The 21,786-nt window shown below is 47.4% G+C and overlaps 1 protein-coding gene and 1 non-coding gene across 2 annotated transcripts; one reads left to right on the plus strand and one right to left on the minus strand.

Moving 5' to 3' along the window:
• Nucleotides 1-4,832: 4,832 nt before the first annotated feature.
• On the minus strand, nucleotides 4,833-4,904 carry TRNAE-UUC (transfer RNA glutamic acid (anticodon UUC)). Its single transcript has one exon. It is a non-coding gene; the product is annotated as a tRNA-Glu (tRNA).
• Nucleotides 4,905-18,227: 13,323 nt separating this feature from the next.
• On the plus strand, nucleotides 18,228-18,737 carry LOC134734269 (protein FAM231D-like). The gene has a single exon (XM_063626169.1). The coding sequence runs from the start codon at nucleotides 18,228-18,230 to the stop codon at nucleotides 18,735-18,737; it is 510 nt and encodes a 169-aa protein (XP_063482239.1).
• Nucleotides 18,738-21,786: the final 3,049 nt, after the last annotated feature.

Raw genomic sequence — 21,786 nt, forward strand, 5'->3', positions numbered from 1 at the left:
TATGTAGTGAACTATAACCTAATTGGATGTATAAACAACCTGTAACCCACTCTTGTGCCAATGACTGAGTTTTAGCCAATCAAAGGTGGCCAACTGTTCAAACTGGGTTCAAATAACACAAACTCAGAGCTGCAGCCAATCCGATTATTTTTGTACCTCACTTCTGTTTTCTGTAAGTCACTTTCCCTTTTCCATCCATAAATCTTCTTCTACCACATAGTAGCACTGGAGCCTCTCTGAACCTATTCTGGTTCTGGAGCTTTCTGATTCAGGAATTATCCTTTGCTTAATTAAACTCTGTGTGTGTGTGTGTGTATGTGTGTGTGTGTGTGTGTGTATTATATATATTGTATACACATGTAATATATATATGTAAGTGTATATATAATATTTATTTAAGAGAGAGAGAGAGAAGTGACTTGTGGTACTGATGTTGCTTCCCCAGGTTCCAAGTAAAGTTCCTCAATTGCACTTTACTTACCTAGAACTGTCCTTCCATTTCTTTGTTCTTGTTGCTAAGTTTTTGAAGTGGATAGGCTAGTTATCTTGTTCAATATCCTGCATTCTGATCAAACTAAACATTTTTGGAAAGAACAGAATATAGGAATTTGTGCTTCTTACCACTCAACCTGTCAGAAAGCAAGTGATACAAGAACAAAATATTGTGAATATTTTTACATCTAAAGTATTAAGAAAACTCAGCATCTGCCAGCAAGTTTGTGGTGTGCCACAGTGGTATAGTGATTGGCACTTTGTGTTGTGAATGCAGAACCTCGATTTCAATCCAAAATGGCAGCGTGTGGCATCTTTTTGGGGAGAAACTGAGCTGTCTTTTGGTTTGCTTTCAATCCGTGCACTGACCGAGTCCTTTAGCAGGGTTTACCACTGACTCCTGCAATGCAGTGCAGTCAGACAAAAAGGAGACCCCACACTGCACACACCTAGGGCCTGGGACATGCCCTATATCTCACCATTGAGCAGAAAATATCCCAAAGGGTAAAATGCCACCTTTCAATCTGCCATATTGTAGCTTCCACTAATGCAGTGGTGTGGTCGTAACTGGTTTTTACTGTTTCTCACAATGGCTGCAACCCTTATTTGTGACTAGAGGACAAGGCTTACCACTGACTTGCCAGCGTGATACAGCAAGGGCCATCAAAAACACACCTGCACTAGGTCATTGGGAACTTTGGAGGTGCCTCACGTCTGGGCTTGCATTGAACCACCCCACAAGGTGAAATGCCTCTTCTCAAAGAGACTTGTCTGCACTTTCCACTAATGAAATTGTGTAGTCATAGCTGTTCTTCTGGTTGAGATATTAGGAGGGATTTTGTGGGGGGTGGGGGAATGAAAATGAGCCTTTACTGAGTTTAAAATAAAATCCAAACTCCTTGCCATGGTCTACACTGGCTTGTCTCCATCTTCCATCCCCCACCCCCCATGTTTATGCTAAAGAGCAAACTATTGAAATGTAATTCACACAGTGTAAAATTCAAATATATTAACTAGGACAGGTTATTAAATATTGACAAATGAACTCATCACCCAGATCAAGTTATAGAAAATTTCCATCATCCCAAAAAGGTCTGTAGATGTCACACACGGTAGCTCATGCTTGTAATCCCAGCACTTGGGAGGCTGACATGGAAAGATTGACTGAGCCCAGCAATTTGAGACCAGCCTGGACAACATGGCAAGACCCCCATCTCTATAAAAATTTTTTTCAAATTTAAAAAATAAAAAAAATTTTAAAAGGTCCAAGAGTCCCTTTCCAGGCAATCCCACCCTTCTCCTCTTAGTTAATCACTATTCTGATGTTTATCACCGTAGATTATGTTGCTCTCTTCTTGAAATTCACATAAATTAATTTTTTGTGTTATGCATTTTTTTCACGTCTTTGAAATGTGTCCATATTTTTATATGTATTTAGTTTATTTGGGTGTTACTGGTGAGTGTTATTCCAATATGTGAATACACCACAGTTGATGGATAATTTGGTTATTTCTAGTTTGGACTATTATGAAGAAGGCTGCTGTGCATGAATATTATTGTACAAATCTATTTATCAACAAATATTCTGTGTTTTCTTAGATTTTGTATTTGTCTCTATTTGGCATCTATTCACCGCAGGACAATTATAATAACTATATTTTCTTATTTTCTTTATTTTTTTCTTAAAACAATTTATTGATGTATGCCTGGTATACTAAAAGCTGTACATATGTAATGAACACAACTTGCTGAGTTTGGAAATAAGTATAAACACATTAAATCATCACCACAGGCCGGGCACAGTGGCTCACGCCTGTAATCCCAGCACTATGGGAGGCCAAGGCGGGTGGATCACGAGATCAGGAGATTGAGACCATCCTGGCTAACACGGTGAAACCCCGTCTCTACTAAAAACATGCAAAAAAAAAATTAGCCAGGCGTGGTGGTGGTCGCCTGTAGTCCCAGCTACTTTGGAGGCCGAGGCAGGATAATGGTGTGAACCCAGGAGGCAGAGCTTGCAGTGAGCGGAGATCGCACCACTGCACTCCAGCCTGGGCAACAGAGTGAGACTCCGTCTCAAAAAAAAAAAAAATCATCACCACAATGTATACAATAAAACTATTCAGCTGGGCACAGTGGCTCACACCTATAATCCCAGCACTTTGGGAGGCCCAGGTTGGTGGATCACTTGAGGTCAGGAGTTTGATACCAGCCTGCCCAACATGGTGAAACACCATCTCTACCAAAAATACAAAAATTGGTCAGCATAGTGGTGCACACCTGTAATTTCAACTACTCGGGAGGCTGAGACACGAGAATCACTTGAACCTGGGAGATGGAGGTTGCAGTGAGCTGAGATCGCACCACTGCACTCCAACCTGGGCAGCAAAGGGAGACTCCATCTCAAAAAAAAAAAAAAAAAAAACTATTTACCACCTCCAAAAGTTCTCTCCTGCCCTCTTTGCTTACTATTATTATTCTTTTAAGTTTTATATTCTAATTGATACAAAATAATTATACATGTTTATGGGAGTACATATGATATTTTGATACGTGCCTACAATGTATAATGATCAAATCAGGATGTTTAGGATATCCATCATCTCACACATTTTACCATTTCTTTGCGTTGGGAACATTTCAAATTCTCTCTTCTTAGCTCCTTTGAAATGTACAATATACTGCTGGTAGCTGTAGTCACCCTACTATGCTGTTTCTTTTCTGAGATTCCACCTAACCCCTTGATGTTCCAACTGCTGTGGTTGTCTAAAACTTTGTCCTCTGTTCCTTTAATCTAGGAAGACAGTTTGGTTTTGTATTGTAATTTAGCTAATCCAAGTAAGGGGGTGCAAAGTTTGTTCTATAAACTAAAAATAAAATCCTAAGTCCCCCAACTGACTAAATGGACCCCCCGTTGGCCAACAGGACCCTACGCAAACCTTATAAACTGAGTCCCAGGCCAAGAAGGAATAGGAGGCCAGACAAGCCTCATTATATTCCCACCCTTTTGCAGTTTAGACAAAACCGACCAACATTAATGTTATCACAGAGATCATAAGACTGACAGAACGGACTCTTTATGGCAATAAGACACCAAATTATAAATAGGACTTAGGACCACGCCAGGCAAGGATTAACTCACACACCCTGTACATGCAAAGAATAAACTATGTTCTAACTGCCATAAGGTTTTTTCTCTAGCAGCTAAACAAGCACTGGCCTTGAGAATAGGGAGTGTTGAAGCACTTGCTGCTCACCCCTCAGCAGATACGAACCCCGCTGTTCCACAAGCCAGAACTACAGCCTTGACTGACAAGAGATTGATTTCAGTAACTTTCTTCTGATGAGAAGACCAGCGACCATGGACTGGTTCTGTCAGTTTTACAGTACCTGTGCATTTGAGTGCCTTTGTGTCCTGAAAAGACCTTTGTGTATAGGGCCTAATTGTAATGCATTTAAATGCTAAGTATCCATAAGAAGGTGAACAAGGTTGTATATTACTTGAATGTTTGTTCAATAAGCGTGCATCAGGACCCCCTTCATAAATATTCATGAATCCTCCTATAACTTGTTGAATATGTATGTTAAGCCAACCCATTCAACTTAAATTTCTGTCTTGCCCCTCCCTCCTTCAAAGTGCCTGCTTCTGGGCTTCCTGCATTTCCCAGCCTGTCAGGATGACCACCTTACATGCTGTAACCATTTATAAGAATAAATTTTCCTCTGTAACCTCACAAATTGTATGATTTTTCAGTTAACAGCGCTCTGCTGAAAGTTTGCAAAATGGGAAACTCACTACATGCCATTCTTCCACGTCTGCCTGCTTTTGTTCAGTCTTCCAGCACCTTCAAATTGTATATATATATATATATATATATATATATAAAGGAAATAAATTTTTCTAGTTTATAGTCGTTATCTGTGGGACAGTTACTCTGAAAGCAGCAAGCAGCCATTACCAGATGCAGAACCCATTTTGTCAGTAATGACAACCCAGCAAATAGGGCAGGAGCCCCACCCAGGTGTGGATCAATGCATGGCTGTATAACCTTGAGCAAGCTGCTTAGTCGACCTCTGAAGTCAGTACTGCTGTATGAGAAATGGAGATATGAAAAGAACAGGAGTGCTAGGGTGCCCAAGGGAGAAAAGAGTAGGTAACAAGGTTTTCAGTCAGGAGCATGAGAAACAGGCAGAGGGTCGCCATTATCTCCCCTTCTTCACCAGAGCTTTCTGGCACCCAAGACTACAGAAACTCTCCTGCAGGGGGCCTTGGGGCACATCGCAAGTTCCAGTAACAAGAGGGAAGATAGCCTGCTTTTGGAGACCTTACAAAACATAAATTCCCTGGCCGGGAATCGAACCCGGGCGGCAGCGGTGAAAGCGCCGAATCCTAGCCACTAGACCACCAGGGAAACACTAGTGAGGGCTTTTCATTCCTCTTGCCTTCCAAAGATTTCTCCAAAAGGTGAACTTGCCTGCAATGCCCACGAAGCCTGCCAGATGCACAAGTCAAAACTGATCTAGAGGCTCTGAAGTCCGCTGTGCTCCCTGAGAAGTGCGGAGCCACTGGAACCACCAGCAGCTTCAGACAGGAGCCAATAAGGCCATCAAAACCCTCAACAGAGGCATCTGTGAGTTCACTGTAGTGGCTGCAGACACCACGCTGCAAGAGAGCATTCTGCACTCCCACTGCTGTGTGAAGACAAGAATGTGCTGGGCCTCCCTGGAATGTTTGCGCACTCCAGGCAGGCCCTGTGGTAGGCCTGTGGGGTCTCCAGTCCTGTCATCACCTGTTCCTACACCATCAAAGAAGGCTCACAGCTGATCCAGTCCATTCAGCAGTCCATTGAAAGGCTCCTAGTCTAAACCTGTGGCGTCTAAACCTGTGGCCTTTGCTGCACAATCTCTGCTGACTCCTCCCCCTGAGGTTATTTTCAGCTACTTTCTATTGCTATAAAATATTATAGTATTAAATCTGGTTTCTGGGGTTTTGTATAGTTTTTGTTCTGTTTTGCAGGGTTGCTTTCCCCCTTCTCCCTGCCCACCCTTTCTCTGCCATCCTTCATCCTCTTAACCTCCCTATTGAAAAATGAACAAATGTTCAGAACAGAGGAAGTAGAGTGGTGGCACCATCAAAGGCAGGAAGGGCCAGGAGAACCTGATGGGAGTGGGGATACAGACCTGGTTCTAGCTTCCAGTCTTCCAGTCACTAATTTTCTACTGTGTGCAGGGTACAATGGAAGTAAACACCACCCACTATATATCCCCTGTGCCTGGCATACAGAATCATTCATACATGTTAAAATGATCGAGGGGTTTCCTTTACTTCTAGGGAATTATGTATCATTTTGGGAGGAAGCATGTCTTCTGTGAGGTTCTTTGGTTTATGTCCAAGTGTCATTTACTAATGTAGCCCTGCTGTTTGCTTTCGGTATGTATGTTCTTCCTCCTCCTGACAATTGTGCCCCTGATGGCGGCAGGGCAGCAGCATACCAAAGAGATGTGCTGCAAGATTTCAGAGGTGGGTGAGTGAGACATGGGAAAGTGGACTCAGGTCTTGAAAGAGTCAGGAGTGGCCAGGGCAAAGAACATGAACTGGTGCTGGAATGAAGGATTCTGGGAAGGTTGTGGAGACCTGGCTGGTAGCTAGAGCACAGATGATGGAATCCAAGGAAACAACTTCTCTCTGGTGAATCGAGATTTCTTCAGTGGCCACTTAGTCCCAGCTCTGATAGCCCTTATCCCTGTTTCTTGCCACAGTGTGGGTCATATGTATTCTTTATTATATGAGGAGAGTGCTAATTAATGTCTCATTTATTTTGTGAGCATCCTAATAAATATATTCATATTCCAATTTAATGAAAAAAACTGATCTAGAGATGCCCTTTTTCGAGGTGACGGCATAACTCTGGAGAGATGGCCACAGGAACCATGGCAGTGGACCAGGTTGCTGGGAGAAGGCAAAAGGGGAGGCACCCAAGCTGAGAAGGGGCTAAGCACTCGGCCCCTGGGGCCACCAACAGCAGGCCTGAGACACATGCAGGAAACCAGACACCCTGGATGAAATTTCTTTCAAGAAAGGCCCGTGGTCCCTGACAGAACACCAGAGGTTTCCCCCTAAAACCTTTCGCATCTGCACCGTTTCCATCTTAGTTGGAACTGTTTGTTCTCATCCTTGCAATATGCAGAGAAAAAAAATCACAGGTTTTTGATTGTTTTAAGATAGGGTCTTGCTCTGTCACTCAGGCTGGAGTGCAGTGGCGTGATCGTGGCTCACTGCAGCCTCAAACACCCAGGCTCAAGTGATTCTCCCACGTTAGCCTCTGGAGTAGCTGGGACCACAGTTGTGCCACCACAGAGACAGGGTTTTGCCATTTGCCCAAAATGGTCTCAAACTCCTGCCTAGGCTTCTCAAAGTGCTGGGACTACAGGCATGAGACACCTTGCCCAGCCAACCAGAGTTCTTTTTGATGCCGATATTTTACTCGGACTCCACATCTAGGTAGGAATTCATGTTTTCAAGTACGGACGTTGCTCTATGCAACCCTCTCCTTTACTGATCACTAAATTAGAGTAAATCACTGTCCTGAAGAAGGTACCCTTGGGAGAGCGGGTTGGCCTGTCTTTCCACCCTTTCTTGGCTCCGCCCTCACCTTCAAGCCTCTTTCTGGCCTGTGTTCAAGGTCCAGAGACATGCTTAAGACCTCTCTGTGTGGCTCATCTTGAATAGTTAGGAACCCCATACTTCCTGTTCAGTGGGCAGAGAAGCTCCAAGCCGCACAGTTTTGGGTATGCTAGGATCCTGCAAGGCACAGATGTGCAGTGGCCCACGAAGTGAGTTTGTGGGTCTCCAGATACCTGCAGCCCTTTCTGCTCCTGTACGGTAAAAGGGCAATTGCCTTTTTTTTTCTGTCCAGGAAGGACCCCAAAATGTTCTGAGTCAGAAAGACAGTGAATCCTCTACTCTGGGTCAGTGGGGAGGGAGAGAGAGAGATTTCAGAGGGAAGAAAGCAGAAAAAGATGTCACAAAATTGCCTAATCAAAAGTTACCATGATGCCTGCCTCATGTGGATCTGGGCTCCCAGTCTCTAGTGAGGGAGACATAGTCCAGTCCAGTCCCAGTCTCCAGTCTGAGCCAAAGCAGAACAAAGCTGGACACTGCAGCCTGGCATCCAGCGAACATTTTGTCACTTTCCCCAGGGTGGGAGCATTTGAACTTTGGATGTGAAGGAAACATGGCAACCACTGCAGTAAGAAAAGCAACTGCTGGAGAAAATGGCACTTGCTTCCCCAAATTTGTTTTTACACTCACGTCTAAAGAACACCTTAGAAACAACATTAACATCTTTCAGCAAAAGGAAATTCTGCCTGTTGACCTTTTGCTGTGAGTCAAACTTGAGAACTTCACAGACACTGCCTTTCTCTGAAAACTGCCCTTACCTCTTTGTTATAATTCACTTCAAGACCTGTTGAGTAGGAACATTAAAAAGGCAAATAAAAAGTTTCAAGTGTTATGAAAGAATGCAATAAAACTGCCCTTAAAAAAAAATCTCAAGATGGAGGTGGAGATCCTGTGATCATGGAATCCGAATAGGCTGCTCCTGTGTCCTTCAGTGGTGATGGCTCTGAAACCCTTGTGTTTTATAAACTTCATGCCCTGGTTTTCAAATGAATTCAATGCAGGCCAAGAAGCACAGTTTGGCCTGGGTTGGATGTTCTATATTTTCCAACAGTGAAATGCCTTGAGACACAGCCTTTGCTATAGTACCTGCTAAAACTTCAACGTGTGGATAAATATAGCTTAAATTGAGTCGAATAGACTAAGCGAGAGTGGCAGTGAAGGATGCCCTTTGGAAGATTCGAGGTGCTGAGGCCAAAGGGCTAGCAAGGAAAGAGCGTGTGGGTCAGGCCCTTCAGCCTGGGGGAAGGGCAGGCAGGGAGGGTCCTATGGTTCCTGGAAGGACCCGAAGCGTGATCGCCTGTCAAGAGCCAAGAGCCCTAACCGCCAGCGCCGGGGGAAAAGGCCCCCGAAGGGCAGTCAGCAGCCCTGCAGGGGCGGCGTCCACACTCCTGTGTGGCACGGCACACTCATGGCTCCACCAACTCCTGAAGCTTCTGGGAGCCAGAGAGTCAGCCAGGAGAATCCCACACACGGCCACTCAGTTCCTGGAAACCCTGCATGAGATGCGGGATCCCGAAGTCAGATTGGGGGTCCCTAGGGTCTTGGCTTCGGGGCTAGGCGTGGAACCATAAATGAGGGTTCACCCTGTCTGCCTGAGGAATTGTGTTTCCTGGCGTATTTTTCACTCAAATTTTGAAAAGCAGTCGAATTTCTTATATTGGAAACTCTAGTAGTTAAAAACAGCAGATGGTAACATTTCAGGAATATGTCTTGTGCCAGGAACTGTGAGGGGTTTCTGTAGTGTAGTGATTACATGTTCGCTTCACATGTGAAAGCTCCCAGGTTTGGGACCTTTCATCATCAACATGATGAAACCCTGTCTCCAGTAAAAATACAAAAATTAGCCAGGTATGGTGGTGCATGCCTGTAATCCCAGCTCCTCCGGAGGCTGAGGCAGGAGAATTGCTTAAACCCAAGAGGTAGATGTTGCGGTGAGCTGAGATCGTGCCATTGCACTCCAGCCTAGGCAACAAGAGTGAGACTCCGTCTAAAAAAAAAAAAAGAAAAGAAAAAAAAGAGAGGACTTTAAAACCGTTATTATGACAATATTCTATGGGTCCAAAGAATTAAGCAGAGGTATCAAACATATAAAAATGGTCAGAATCAAACTTTGGAGATTAAAAACTACAACATCTGAGATAATAAATTGACTGGATGCAATTAACAGCAGATTAGACACTGCAGAAAAAAAGATTATGAAACACAAAGCCGCCGGGCACGGTGGCTCAGGCCTGTAATCCCAGCACTTTGGGACGCCGAGGCGGGTGGATCACGAAGTCAGGAGATCGAGACCATCTTGGCTAACACGGTGAAACCCTGTCTCTACTAAAAAATAGAAAAAATTAGCCGGGCGTCATGGTGGGCGCTTGTAGTCCCAGCTACTCCGGAGGCTGAGACAGGAGAATGGCATGAACTCAGGCGGTGGAGCTTGCAGTGAGTCCAGATCGTGCCACTGCACTCCAGCCTGGGCGACAGAGCAAGACTCTGTCTCAAAAAAAAAAAAAAAAAAGAAAGAAAAAGAAACACAAAGCCTCGAATGATTGAAATATCTAAAATACAACCCATGGTAACAATTTTTTTTTTTTTAAATGAACAGAGCATCAGTGAATGATAGTGCAAGTTTAAGACACCTAATACACAAGTAATTGTAGTCCCCAAAAAGACTGGGGAAGAAGAAAAATATATTTAAGAAACAATGACATTTTTCAATCATAGTGAAAATTGTTAACCTACTGAGCCAAGGAGCTGAATAAACCCCAAGCACAAGAAACCTGAAGAAAACCATATCTACTGGGCACTTCATAAATGAATTGCTCAAACTTATTGAAAACTCTCAAAATCAGAAGAAAAAAATCATCGTACATACAAAAAACAAAAAGATTATATCATTGGAAGCCATTCAAGTGAGAAGGCAGTGGAGCAACATCGTAAAAGCACTGAGGGGAGGCCAGGCGCAGTGGCTCACGCCTGTAATCCCAGCACTTTGGGAGGCCTAGGCGGGTGGATCACGAGGTCAGGAGATCGAGACCATCCTGGCTAAAACAGTGAGACCCCGTCTTTACTAAAAAAAAAAAAAATATATATATATATATATATAAATTAGCTGGATGTGGTGGTGGGCGCCTGTAGTCCCAGCTAATCGGGAGCCTGAGGCAGGAGAATGGCGTGAACCTGGGAGGCAGAACTTGCAGTGAGCCAAGATCGTGCCACTGCACTCCAGCCTGGGCGACAGAGCAAGACTCCGCATAAAAAAAAAAAAAAAAAAAAAAAAAAAACCACACTGAGGGGAAAAGTCAATGTGAAATTCTACAAAAGCTGAAAATTCACTACCACCAGCCATCACTACAAAAAAAAAAAGTTAAAGGAGTCCTCCAGGCAGAATGAAACTGACATCGGATGAAAATCTGGTTGTACAAAAAAAAAAAAAAAAAACACTAGAAATGACATCTACATAGGCAAATATATAATTTTAACATCTAACTGTTTAGCTGGGCGTGCTGGCTCACGCCTGTAATCCCAGCATTTTGGGAAGCTGAGGCAGGCAGATCACTTGAGGTCAGGTGTTTGAGACCAGCTTGGCCAATATGGTGAACCCCTCTCTCTACTAAAAATACAAAAATTAGTCCGGTGTGGTGGCCCACGCCTGTAATCTCTGCTACTCAGGAGTCTGAGTCAGGAGAATCGCTTGAACCCGGGAAGCAGAGGTTGCAGTGAGCCAAGATTGTGCCACTGCACTCCAGCTTATCTGATAGAACGAGACTCATCTTAAAAACAACAACAAAACAAACAAACAAACAAACACATCTGACTCTTTAAACAAAAGTAATAAAGATGGATTGTAAGGTTTATAACACGTGTAAAGTAAAATGCATGACAGTAGCATAAAGGCAGGGAGAGCAGTAATGTGAAGAAGTATGATACCACTTGAAGGCAGACTGTGTTGGGTTAATTTTTGTGGAAAGCAAGGCAGAATTTTTGAAGTTTCTTTCTTCATATACTTTCGGGTTCCCATAAACACAACCTAGTTTGTTCTGGAGGGATCTTATTTTATAGGAGGCTCGGAGGGGGACCTTTTGCTTTGTGTCCTCATAGGATGCACAAGACACAAGCGAGCAATCTCCCACTTTTTAAATACAGTGATAGGCCTAAGGAGAAACAACTGCAATTTGTTTTTTGGTTTTTTTTTAATGAGATAGGATTCTCACTGGTCTTGAACTGAGCTCAGGCAAGGCTTCCCCTATGTCGGCCTCTCAAAGTGTTGGGATTAATAGGCGTGAGCCACCGCGCCTGACCACAACTACCAACATTTAAAAGCACATCCCTTGGTAGGCTCGAACCGCCTGACCACAACTACCAACATTTAAAAACACATCCCTGGGTAGGATCGAACCACCAACTTTCCAGTTAACAGGCGAACGCGCTAACCGATTGCGCCACGGAGATAACCTCAGTTGGTCGCTTTCATCTCAACATAGATTAAGCAATCACTAAACTCTAGGGGTTGCCATTCGCTTTCTGCAGGACAAGTGTGCAGACTACAAAGCTTCGGAAAACCAGAGAGGCTGAGTCGACTAATCGTGTTGTTGCACGTTAGAAACGCGTGCATTGCCTGACTCTGAAACCAGACGGGCGGCCGAATGGCCTTCACCCTGCGTTGACCCTCGCCTGATTCAGAAGCCAGTGCCTCTGGAAATGCCTGGATCTGCGACCCCAGCCTGAGCCTAGTAGAGCCCAAAGGAAGCTGAACGCCCCGACGGCTATCATGGTAGCTCTTTCTGTTTTTTTGCGCCGCCTTCAGGCAATCATCTGCTCCGCTTGCTCTCCCGTCACTCAACTCGGCTTCAGTAGATGGGGTTGGTGGGGCGGGAGCGGGAAAGAAGCAGGGGAGTCAAAAGGGAAAACCTGAAAAGACGGAGGGAGAAGAAGCAGGGGAGACCAGGACGAGACAATGGGACAGCCCAGGATGCCGGTGCAGAGAAGATGGGACACGTATCAGAACGGCGAGGAGTACACGTGAGGGAAAATCACAAGAACCTGTAGCTGCCCAAGAATAAAGAAGTAAAAATCGCATAAATGTTTTTACATTAAAAAAAATTGGGGGACAGGGCGCAGTGGCTCACGCCTGTAATCCCAGCACTTTGGGAGGCCGAGGTGGGTGGATCACTCACTTGAAGTCAGGAGTTCGAGACCAGCCGGGCCAACATGGTGAAATCCCGCCTCTATTAAAAATACAAAAATTAGCTGGGTGTGGTGGCTCACGCTTGTAGTCCCAGCTACTTGGGAGGCTGAGGCAGGAGAATCGCTTGAACCTGAGAGGCAGAGGTAGCAGTGAGCCGAGATCACGCCACTGCCCTCCAGCCTGGGCGACAAAGCGAAATTCTGTCTCTCAAAAAAAATGCATAAATAAATAAAAGAGGGGTGGGGAAGCAAAACGACGGGCAGTAGGTGTGGGGCGCATTGGGATTCTATAGTGGTTAGTATCCTGCCTTGTGCCTGCAGCAACCTCTGTTCTAATCCGAATCCTGGTACAGTCAGACTCTATCTTGGACCCACTGGGGCGAACCCACGTGTCTTTTGGTTTGCTTTTAATTCTTGCACCAGCTGCGGCCTTTATCTGCAGCCAGAAAGCCAGAAAGCAGGGTTTACCAGGAAACCGAATAGTACACAAACAACGGCCCAAAGAGAAACCTTCGAAGTGCTCTATGCCTCACCGTTTAGCGGAAAATATCAAGCAACTCTCAACCTAGCTGGTCTGTAGCTTCCACGAATGAAATAATGTATTCATCAGCATTAGGAGATATACCTAATGCTAAATGACGAGTTAATGGGTGCAGGAAATCAACGTGGCACATGGATACATATGTAACAAACCTGCACATTGTGCATATATACCCTAAAACCTAAAGTATAATAAAAAAAAAAGAAATAATGTATTCATTGCAGTCTCTCTGGTTGAGATATTTCAAATATTTGGTGGAGCTTTTAATGAGACGGAGAGACACTCTCGAGTGTGGAAGAAAAAAATGAGGGGGTGTGAGGATGAGGCGACTTTGGGACAGAAAAAAAAAGAGACAAAGAAGCCACGTAAACGTTTTCGTGTAGGCGTGAGGCGATGTCAGTTTTGAACCCCGTTATGTTAGGTAAAGAGCGCAGCCCTCTTCTAGCACAAACACCGTTTCCTACATTGAAGAAATCACAGAGATCAGTAGCCCTAGAGTGCGATGAAGAAGCTTCACTCTGGGAGAACCCCCTTCGTGACCACGGTCTCTTTCCTGCCAGGTAAGTGGGAATAAGCGCATGCCCGGCAGGGACAGCACAGCGTCCTCGCCCTGGCCGGAAGCTCAGGGTCACCACCCTACCCACTGCCCCCCGTCGCCATTCTTCCAAACCACTCTCTGCCAAAGATTCCACCGACAGTCACCCCACACCACAACCCAGGCCGCCTTTCAGCAGCGGCTCCCGCCCCGCAACCACCGCGCTCTCTCACCCCCGCGGTTCTGCCCGCCGTCTTTGCCCAGTCTGTGCACTTCACCTCCCTGGCTCCCGCTCTCCCCTGAGCTTACAGTGGACGTGGGATTCTTCCGAACCCCTCTTGGGAATACTGAATGGAAAAGGGGGAGCGTGCGCAAGTGCTTGGTAGAGTGTAGACATTGTGGGATTTGACATTGTACCATCGCTTCGGCGTCCTAGTTCTGATTTTTACACCTGCATTCTGCTTAGGGCACCGGCAACAGTTTTCCATTTGTACCTACTCCACCTGCTGTCTTTGTTGGGTCAGCGAACATCGCCTCCCTCTACCGCTCAATCAGCAAACGGGACCGCCCTTGCGGACCTCACCCGCCGCTCACCCCCTTCCCAACTTCGCGGGCATCGCCTCCGGTCGCCTCTTCCGAAGGCCTAACCAGCACTTTAGCTGCGAACGGAGGTGAGGAGGCTCCGCTGACTGACCGGTGCCCATGTCCAGGGCACGCACAAACGCCATGACTTGGCTTAACCTCTCTCTTAGTTATTCGCAGCTCAGCCCGATAGGCGCCTCCGGGGCGCCGACGGCAAAGAGGGTGGGCTTATTAGGTGCTGCTCCACGGGGACTGGCCTCTCTGCACGGCTGTGTACACCTGAGCGAGACGCTCAATCGCTCTCTAAAGCCGTTTCTGCGGTTGACAGACACGGAGATAAACGTGAGAGGTGGCCGGCCCACCACGACTTGCCCTCCTTCCCCCGGGTTTGCCCCTCGCTGTGGAGGCTATTCTACATCTGGCCCTTGGAGCAGGCCGGCAGACAGCGTAGTAAAGGAAGATTTCTGCGGGAGGGCGGCCAGTGCAAAACAGTTCCGTGACCGGGAATCGAACCCGGGCCGCGGCGCTTCGAGCGCCGAATCCCAGCCACTAGACCACCAGGAAGATACGGAAGAACGCTTTCTCTCCCTTCTTCGGTCTGTAGCGACAGTTTCCTGTGCTCTGGGAGGACTTGGGCCTTGTGAGGGTCGCTCTTTGCTCCTGGAGTCGTCTCACAAGGCCGTTCCCTCCCTGCTTTCTTCAAAAAAAGAGCCTGCAGGAGACACACCGAGGGCTTCGCGAGGGACACCAAGGCCACGAGTCCTGAGTCCTGGAGCAAGTTGCAGCCACCGGGCCGCAGCTCACCACTGGCCTAGAGATGCGCCTTTGCGAGGCGGCAGCAACTGACAAGATGGTCGCGGGTCGCCAGGTCAGGAGCCGCGCACCAGGTTGCCAGGAGGAGGCGGGAGCGGGGAGGCGCCCGGGGTGAGACGGGGGCACCCTCTGCATCATAAAGGACCCAGACCCCGGCACCCTCAACATCATAAGGAATCAGACGGATGCGGAATCCGAGAAGGGCTGGATGGGAAACTCTTTCCAGGAAGGCTCCTGGGCACTCAACTGGTCTCCAACCTTCCCCTGCAACCTGTGACACCTGCCATTTTCCCATTTTAGGCGATGGCAACGCCACCCTTCCGTTTGCTCCGGGCAAAACTTCGAGAGTTCCCTTTGACGCTGGAGTTTTTTCCTCAGATCCAAGATCCAATTGGTCACCAATTCGTGATTTCCCATCGGCCAAGTGCGTGGGCATTGATCTACACGCGAGTTTCTCCACTTCCGCGGAATGGCTACTTCGGGGTGGGGTAGGGGCCCTCCCGCGGTGGATTGCAAGGTGTTTAGCAGCATCCGTCGCCTCCGCTGACTAGAAACATGCCAGGGGATTAACATTCTCCCTCCCTTCCCCCAGCCGCGGCCTGGTGTCCCAGCGGGGTTGGGAGAGGCATGTGAGGGCGAAGTTGCCCCCTGTTGAGAACCATTGCTGCGCGTAGTCCTGCTCTCTGAACTTGTGCAGAGGACTCTCCAGGTGAAGGCTCAAGGGTGGATCCAGCTCGAGACACCCTCGCTCCCCCTCCCAGTGGGACCTTAGGATTTAGGCTTTAACATCTCCACATCATGAGATTCGAAACCTTTAGGTCTTTTCTTCCGTTCTGTCCTCCAAATCGGCCTCTTCCGAGCCTGTTGACCAGGGCCAGCCGGGCAGAGGGCTGGGCTCGCTCAACGAGGCTCCTCTCGCCCCTCCGGGAGCTTCAGGCTTCTTTCGGTTGCAGAGAAGCTTTATGGGCCACTTCCTTCGGCATCCCCGTGGGCAGGTGCGCGGTGCACGGGGAAGAAGAGGGTTTGACTGCGGTTCTCCACCCCCAGCGCCCAACCTCCACCCCGGTGCGCGCGCTCTTCCAGGTCCCACTCTCCAGGAGTTAGGTCTCAGGTCAGCCTGAGCTCCCGAGACGCCCAGGCCAGGAAGGACGCTTAGGGGAAACCATCTGCTCACTTCGGTCCTGTCCGGAAGGGATCCCTTTCTGACGGGAAAGAAAAGCTGCGAGTCCTGTCCTGTTGAGTAGGCGGAAGAGAGATCAAAGGGAAGACAAGAAAAGTCCTGCGAGGTTTCAGGATCTGAAGTTACCATAAAGTCGACCTAACCTCCTCTGGAGGTCCTCCCGGTCCTCCCGGTCCTCCCGTGGCTGGCGAAGGTGAATCTAGCTTCCGTCTCCAGTTTGCAAAGGCGGACAAAGCCGACGACAATGGGCCTGTCCACTATCTTCTTTCATATGCACAAAATGTCAGCCTTTCCTGTTTCTAACTTGCAACATCCCACCTGATGACCAGCTCAGCAAATTAGAGACCCTCCATGGGATTCCATCTCTGTCTTAGTTCGGGCTTCTATAACTATGTACCATAAACTGGGTGGCTAATTCACAACAGAAATTTATTTCTCACAGTTCTGGAGGTTGGAAGTCCAAGATCAAGGTGCCAACGTGGTAGGGTTATGATGAGGGACTTTTTTCTGGTTGTAGACTGCCACCTTCTCATTGTATCCTCAGGGGGCAGAAAGAAGGCGAGAGAGCTCCCTGGGGTCCTTTAATGGGACTAAATCCAGACTCTGTGCTGAGTGTTGTGGATTTTTTGCATGTTCATCCTCCCAGCAGACAACTGGAGATATATTTTCCCCAGAGGGTACAACAGAGAATCTTTGGTCACAAGTCAGCAACAAGCATAGTGAGTGAGAGCATGTGTCCCACTCTGAAATGACAGTGTATTTGTCCGTTTTCACACTGCTGACAAAAACATACCAGAGTCTGGGAAGAAAAAGAGGTTTAATTGGACTTACATTTCCACGTGGCTAGGGAGGCCTCAGAATCATGGCGGGAGGCAAAAGGCACTTCTTACATGGCAGGGGCAAGAGAAAATGAGGAAGAAGCAAAAGCAGAAACGCCTGATAAACCCATCAGATAGTGAGACTTATTCACTCTCAGGAGAATAGCACAGGAAAGACCCACTCCCATGATTCAATTACCTCCTCCTAGGTCCCTCCCACAACACATGGGAATTCTGGGAGATACAATTCAAGTTGAGATTTGGGTGAGGGCACAGCCAAACCAGATCAGAAAGGGATGAAGTGACAGCATATCCTGATGTGTGTGATGATTTTATGAGTTATTACCTATTTCAAAATTTATTGCAACGTTTGAAAAAGAACAAGGACTTGTACTATCTGACTTAAAGGCTTACTATAAGCTATTATAGACAAGGCATCAGGAGGGACAAATAGGTAAACGGACTGAGTTAAGAGACCTGAAACTGATCCACAGCTATACAGTCAATAAATGAGTTTTCAATGAAAGCAGTTCAATAGAAGAAAATAAATGATTTCAATTAGTGAACTTTCATATGGAGGTGGGGGAGACCAACAATGTTATTCTCCCTCACACTACATACACCAAAACTTAAAAGTTAAAGATATAAACCATTTCAAGGATACTCTGTGACTTGTTGGTAGGCAAAGATTAGCCTACCAACAAGTAGGACACTGAAAAAATATATATAAAAGAAAGATATGATAAATTAGACTTCATCAACATTAGCCATACCTTCTCATCAAAAGATACCACTAAGAAAGTGAAAAGGCAAGCAAGCCACAGACAGAGACAAAATAGTCACAAAACGTATCTGACCTCCACACCCTGTAATTAGAATTATTGTGGTCTGGTACATTGTACCCAGTTTCTGCGGGAGTATTTTCTGGGTGTCTCTAATGAGTAAGAGAGGGCCCCATGGGATATTCCTACAGTTCCCAGATGAACAGTGGGAAAGACTCTACATTGACCAACCCCAGGGACCTGAAAACTCAGGTCCTCAAGGAGGGTAGAGGATACCTGGACCCTGACCCAGACCCCTGGATGGGCTGTGCCAAGAGACCCAGCAAGGGAAGGGATTCCCTCCTGCCTCAGGTTCTCTGTTCTTCTGTGGTTAGAAGACCTGAACCCAACTCCCTCCCCAAGCACTGGAGATGGGGCTTTTCCAAGGGCTGGGGATCTTGCTGTCCTAAGGACAGCTGAGCAAGGGGGTCGAGGAGGAGCTTGGGTGGTGGAGGAGAGGAAACTGGGTAAGATGTGTGAAGCAGTCGGCTATACCAGGCACAGAGAGGACCCACTGGGACCCAAGAGCCTGCATGTGATGCCAGGCCTTGGGCCACCTTGTTCCTCAAAGGGGTGCCTACTTCCATGGGGTCTTCAAAGGGACTGTGGAAAGAGAGGCCTTCAGCCCACACCTCTGAATGCTTTTCCACCACAGCATGCCCTGTGGCCTGTATCCTGCTGGTGTGGAACAGTCAGACCCCTGCAGGGCTGCAGAGCCTCTGTACTGGGCGGCATCCCAGCCTGAGTGCCAGAGCTCAGTGGGCAGGCCCCCAAGCAAGTAGAGAGGAGGGCACCTTTTGGACAGAATGTGTGGGACAAGAGCGATGGCTCATCCGTTCAGGTTCCTCACAAAATGAGAGTCAGGAAGATCAGGGCGCAGACCTGATTTCCCACGCAGGGCTGAAAGCAGACAACCGGAGGGAGAGCAGCACCTGGGCCAATGAGGTAGAAGACAGAAGACCACAGTGTACTTCTGCCCTCAACATCACCCCCTCCCACCCACATGCTCCACACCTCCTAACCACCTTCCTCAGAAGTGTAATAGGAATCAAGATTCCCCCTGGCCTGGTTGCTACGGGAGGCACAGTGGCCTGATGGAGCCTGAAGCAGGTGTCAGAAGATGTGGATTGTCTAACTGGAGGTTGGGAGTCCAGGGTGGAGAAGGAGAAGCTTGGAGTGCAGGATTTGGTGTTATGTGTGTGGCAGTAGGCACTACGTTCTAATTGCCAGTTTTTTTCTTCTTCCTTTTTCTCTCTAGCTAAACAAGCACTGGCCTTGAGATAAGCAATGCTGAAGCACTTGCAGCTCACCCATTACCATAAACTGACTGAGCCCTCCCTACACAAGCCATAACTACCGCTTTGATTGGACAAGAGACTGATTTCAGTAAATTTCTCTTGATAAGAGACCGCTGGCTCTGGACTGCTTCTGGACAGTTTACAGAGGCTACGCACTTGATTGCCTTTGTGTCCCTGCTTCACATTTTGAAGCATAGGGCATAATTATAATGTATTTAAATGTTGTCTCCACCCCAAAGTGAACATGGGTTGCATGTAACAGGCATGTTTACTCAGCATGCATGCAGCAGGATCCCTTCACAAATATTCAGAGCTCCCCCTATTCCCTGTTGAATATGTATATGTGGCCAACCAGATCAACATAAATCCCTGTTTCCCCCTCCCCTCCCTGGAAACCTACTTTTCGGGTTTCAGCAGGAAGGTATGCCTACCAGTCTGTCAGAATGGCCAGTTTGTAGGCTGTAACCCTTTATAAAAAAATAAAATCTTTCTAAATTTATAAATTGTGTGATTTTTCAGTTGACAGCTTTCAGTTGTCAGTCAAGTCCCTGACTGGGAAAAGTCGTTTGCAATATATTTATTTGAAAAATGACTCAATTCCTGAATATATAAGAGAACTTTCATAAATCAGTAATATAGAGCTAAGCCAAATAAAATCGGGCAAAATATTCGAATAGGCCTTTGCAAAGGAGAATTTCTTATATGCTGGAAGCCATAAGAAAATATGCTTCATAGTATTGCTCGTTAGGCAAGTACAAATTAATTCCACACTGAGACACCACTAATCAATCACCAGTGTGTGGCTACTTTTTCGTTTTGTTTTTTTTTTCCGAGACAGGGTCTCTCTCTGTCACCCGAGCTGGAGTGCAATGGTGCGATTGGTGTGATCTTGAGTCACTGCAACCTCCCCCTCCTGAGTAGCTGGGACTACAGATGCATGCCACCATGCCTGGCTAATTTTTTTATTATTATTATTAATTTTTTTTTGCACACAAAACAATAAACATTTTCTAAAAATACATACAAACAAAAAGATGCGTATCAAACATATTAGGAAGGTTGCACATGGGAAGACGGGGAATAGAAATGGGGAGTGGGAATTAAAGAAAATAAATGAGAGAGGGACTTTATATGGATCAGTGATAATAACTCAATCCTCTATTTGACAAAGAAGAAGGAGAAGGAAGAGGAAGAAAAAGAAAGTGGGATAAAGGATCAGAAAGGGAGGAAAATAGAAAAAATTAGAGCATGACTCCAGGGTAGACCTGTTTTGTTGACACTGGGTTGGTTGGTTGGTTTTTCTGTTGTATTTTTCATATGTTTCGCCATGTTGGCCAGGCTGGTCTCGAACTCCTAGCCTGAAGTGATCAACCTGCCTCGGCCCCCCAGAGTGCTGGGACCACAGGCATGAGCCACCACGTCCAGCCCCCACATTGCTTCTGGCCTCTGTGGTAGACCTCCCAGACAGGGCGGCCGGGCAGAGAGGCTCCTCACTTCTTCCCAGACGGGGCGGCCGGGCAGAGGTGCTCCTCACTTCTTCCCAGACGGGGCGGCCGGGCAGAGGTGCTCCTCATTTCTTCCCAGACGGGGCGGCCAGGCAGAGGCGCTCCTCACTTCCCAGATGGGGCGACCGGGCAGACGCGCTGCTCATTTCTTCCCAGACGGGGCGGCCGGGCAGAGACGCTCCTCACTTCTTCCCAGACGGGGCGGCCAAGCAGAGGCGCTCCTCACTTCCCAGAAGATGGGTGGCCGGGCAGAGGCACTCCTCACTTCCCAGACGACGGGTGGCCGGGCAGAGGCGCTCCTCACTTCCCAGACGATGGGTGGCCGGGCAGAGGCGCTCCTCACTTCCCAGACGATGGGTGGCCGGGCAGAGGCGCTCCTCACTTCCCAGACGGGGCGGCCGGGCAGAGGGGCGGCCGAGCAGAGACGCTCCCCACCTCCCAGACGGGGCGGCGGCCGGGCAGGGGCTGCAATCCCAGCACCCTGGGAGGCCAAGGCAGGCGGCTGGGAGGCGGAGGCTGCAGCGAGCCAAGACCACGCCACCGCACTCCAGCCCGGGCAACACTGAGCACCGAGTGAGCGATACTCCGTCTGCAGACCCAGCATCTCGGGAGGCCGAGGCGGGCAGTGCACTCGGGGTCAGGAGCTGGAGAGCAGCGTGGCCAACATGGCCAAAGGAGAAAAAGCAGGCAGCGGTGGTGGCGCGCGCAGGCAATCCCAGGCAGCCCGCGGCGCGGGGCAGCAGCGAGCCGAGTAGATTGCAACCTGGGCCACAAAGGGAAGGAAAGGAAAGAGGAAAAAAGGAAAGAAAGAAAGAAAAAAAGAAAGAAAGAAAAGAGAAAGAAAGAAAGAAAGAAAGAAAGAAAGAAAGAAAGAAAGAAAGAAAGAAAGAGAGAGAGAGAGAGAGAGAGAGAAAGAAAGAAAGAAAGAAAGAAAGAAAGAAAGAAAGAAAGAAAGAAAGAAAGAAAGAGAAAGAGAGAAAGAAAGAGAAAGGAAGGAAGGAAGGAAGGAAGGAAGGAAGGAAGGAAGGAAGGAAGGAAGCTAATTTTTGTATTTTTAGTAGAGACGGGGTTTCACCATGTTGGCCAGCTTGGTCTGAGAGCATAGCTACATTTCACAAAGTTAGTACACCAAATGCTGACAAGAATTTAGTGCCACTTCAACTGTCATTGCTGGTGAGAAAACATTCTAGAAGACTGGCAATTTATACTAATGTTAAACTTATACTCAGGTCATGACCCAGCAATTGAAGTACTTCCGTGCATCTCAAGTGCACAAAAAGACTTGTAGAAGAATATTCATCACAAGAATTCAATAACACCAAAATTGAGAAGTGACCTATG

Source organism: Symphalangus syndactylus, chromosome 12 (genome assembly GCF_028878055.3).
Source record: "Symphalangus syndactylus isolate Jambi chromosome 12, NHGRI_mSymSyn1-v2.1_pri, whole genome shotgun sequence".
NCBI classification, from domain to species: Eukaryota; Metazoa; Chordata; class Mammalia; order Primates; family Hylobatidae; genus Symphalangus; species Symphalangus syndactylus.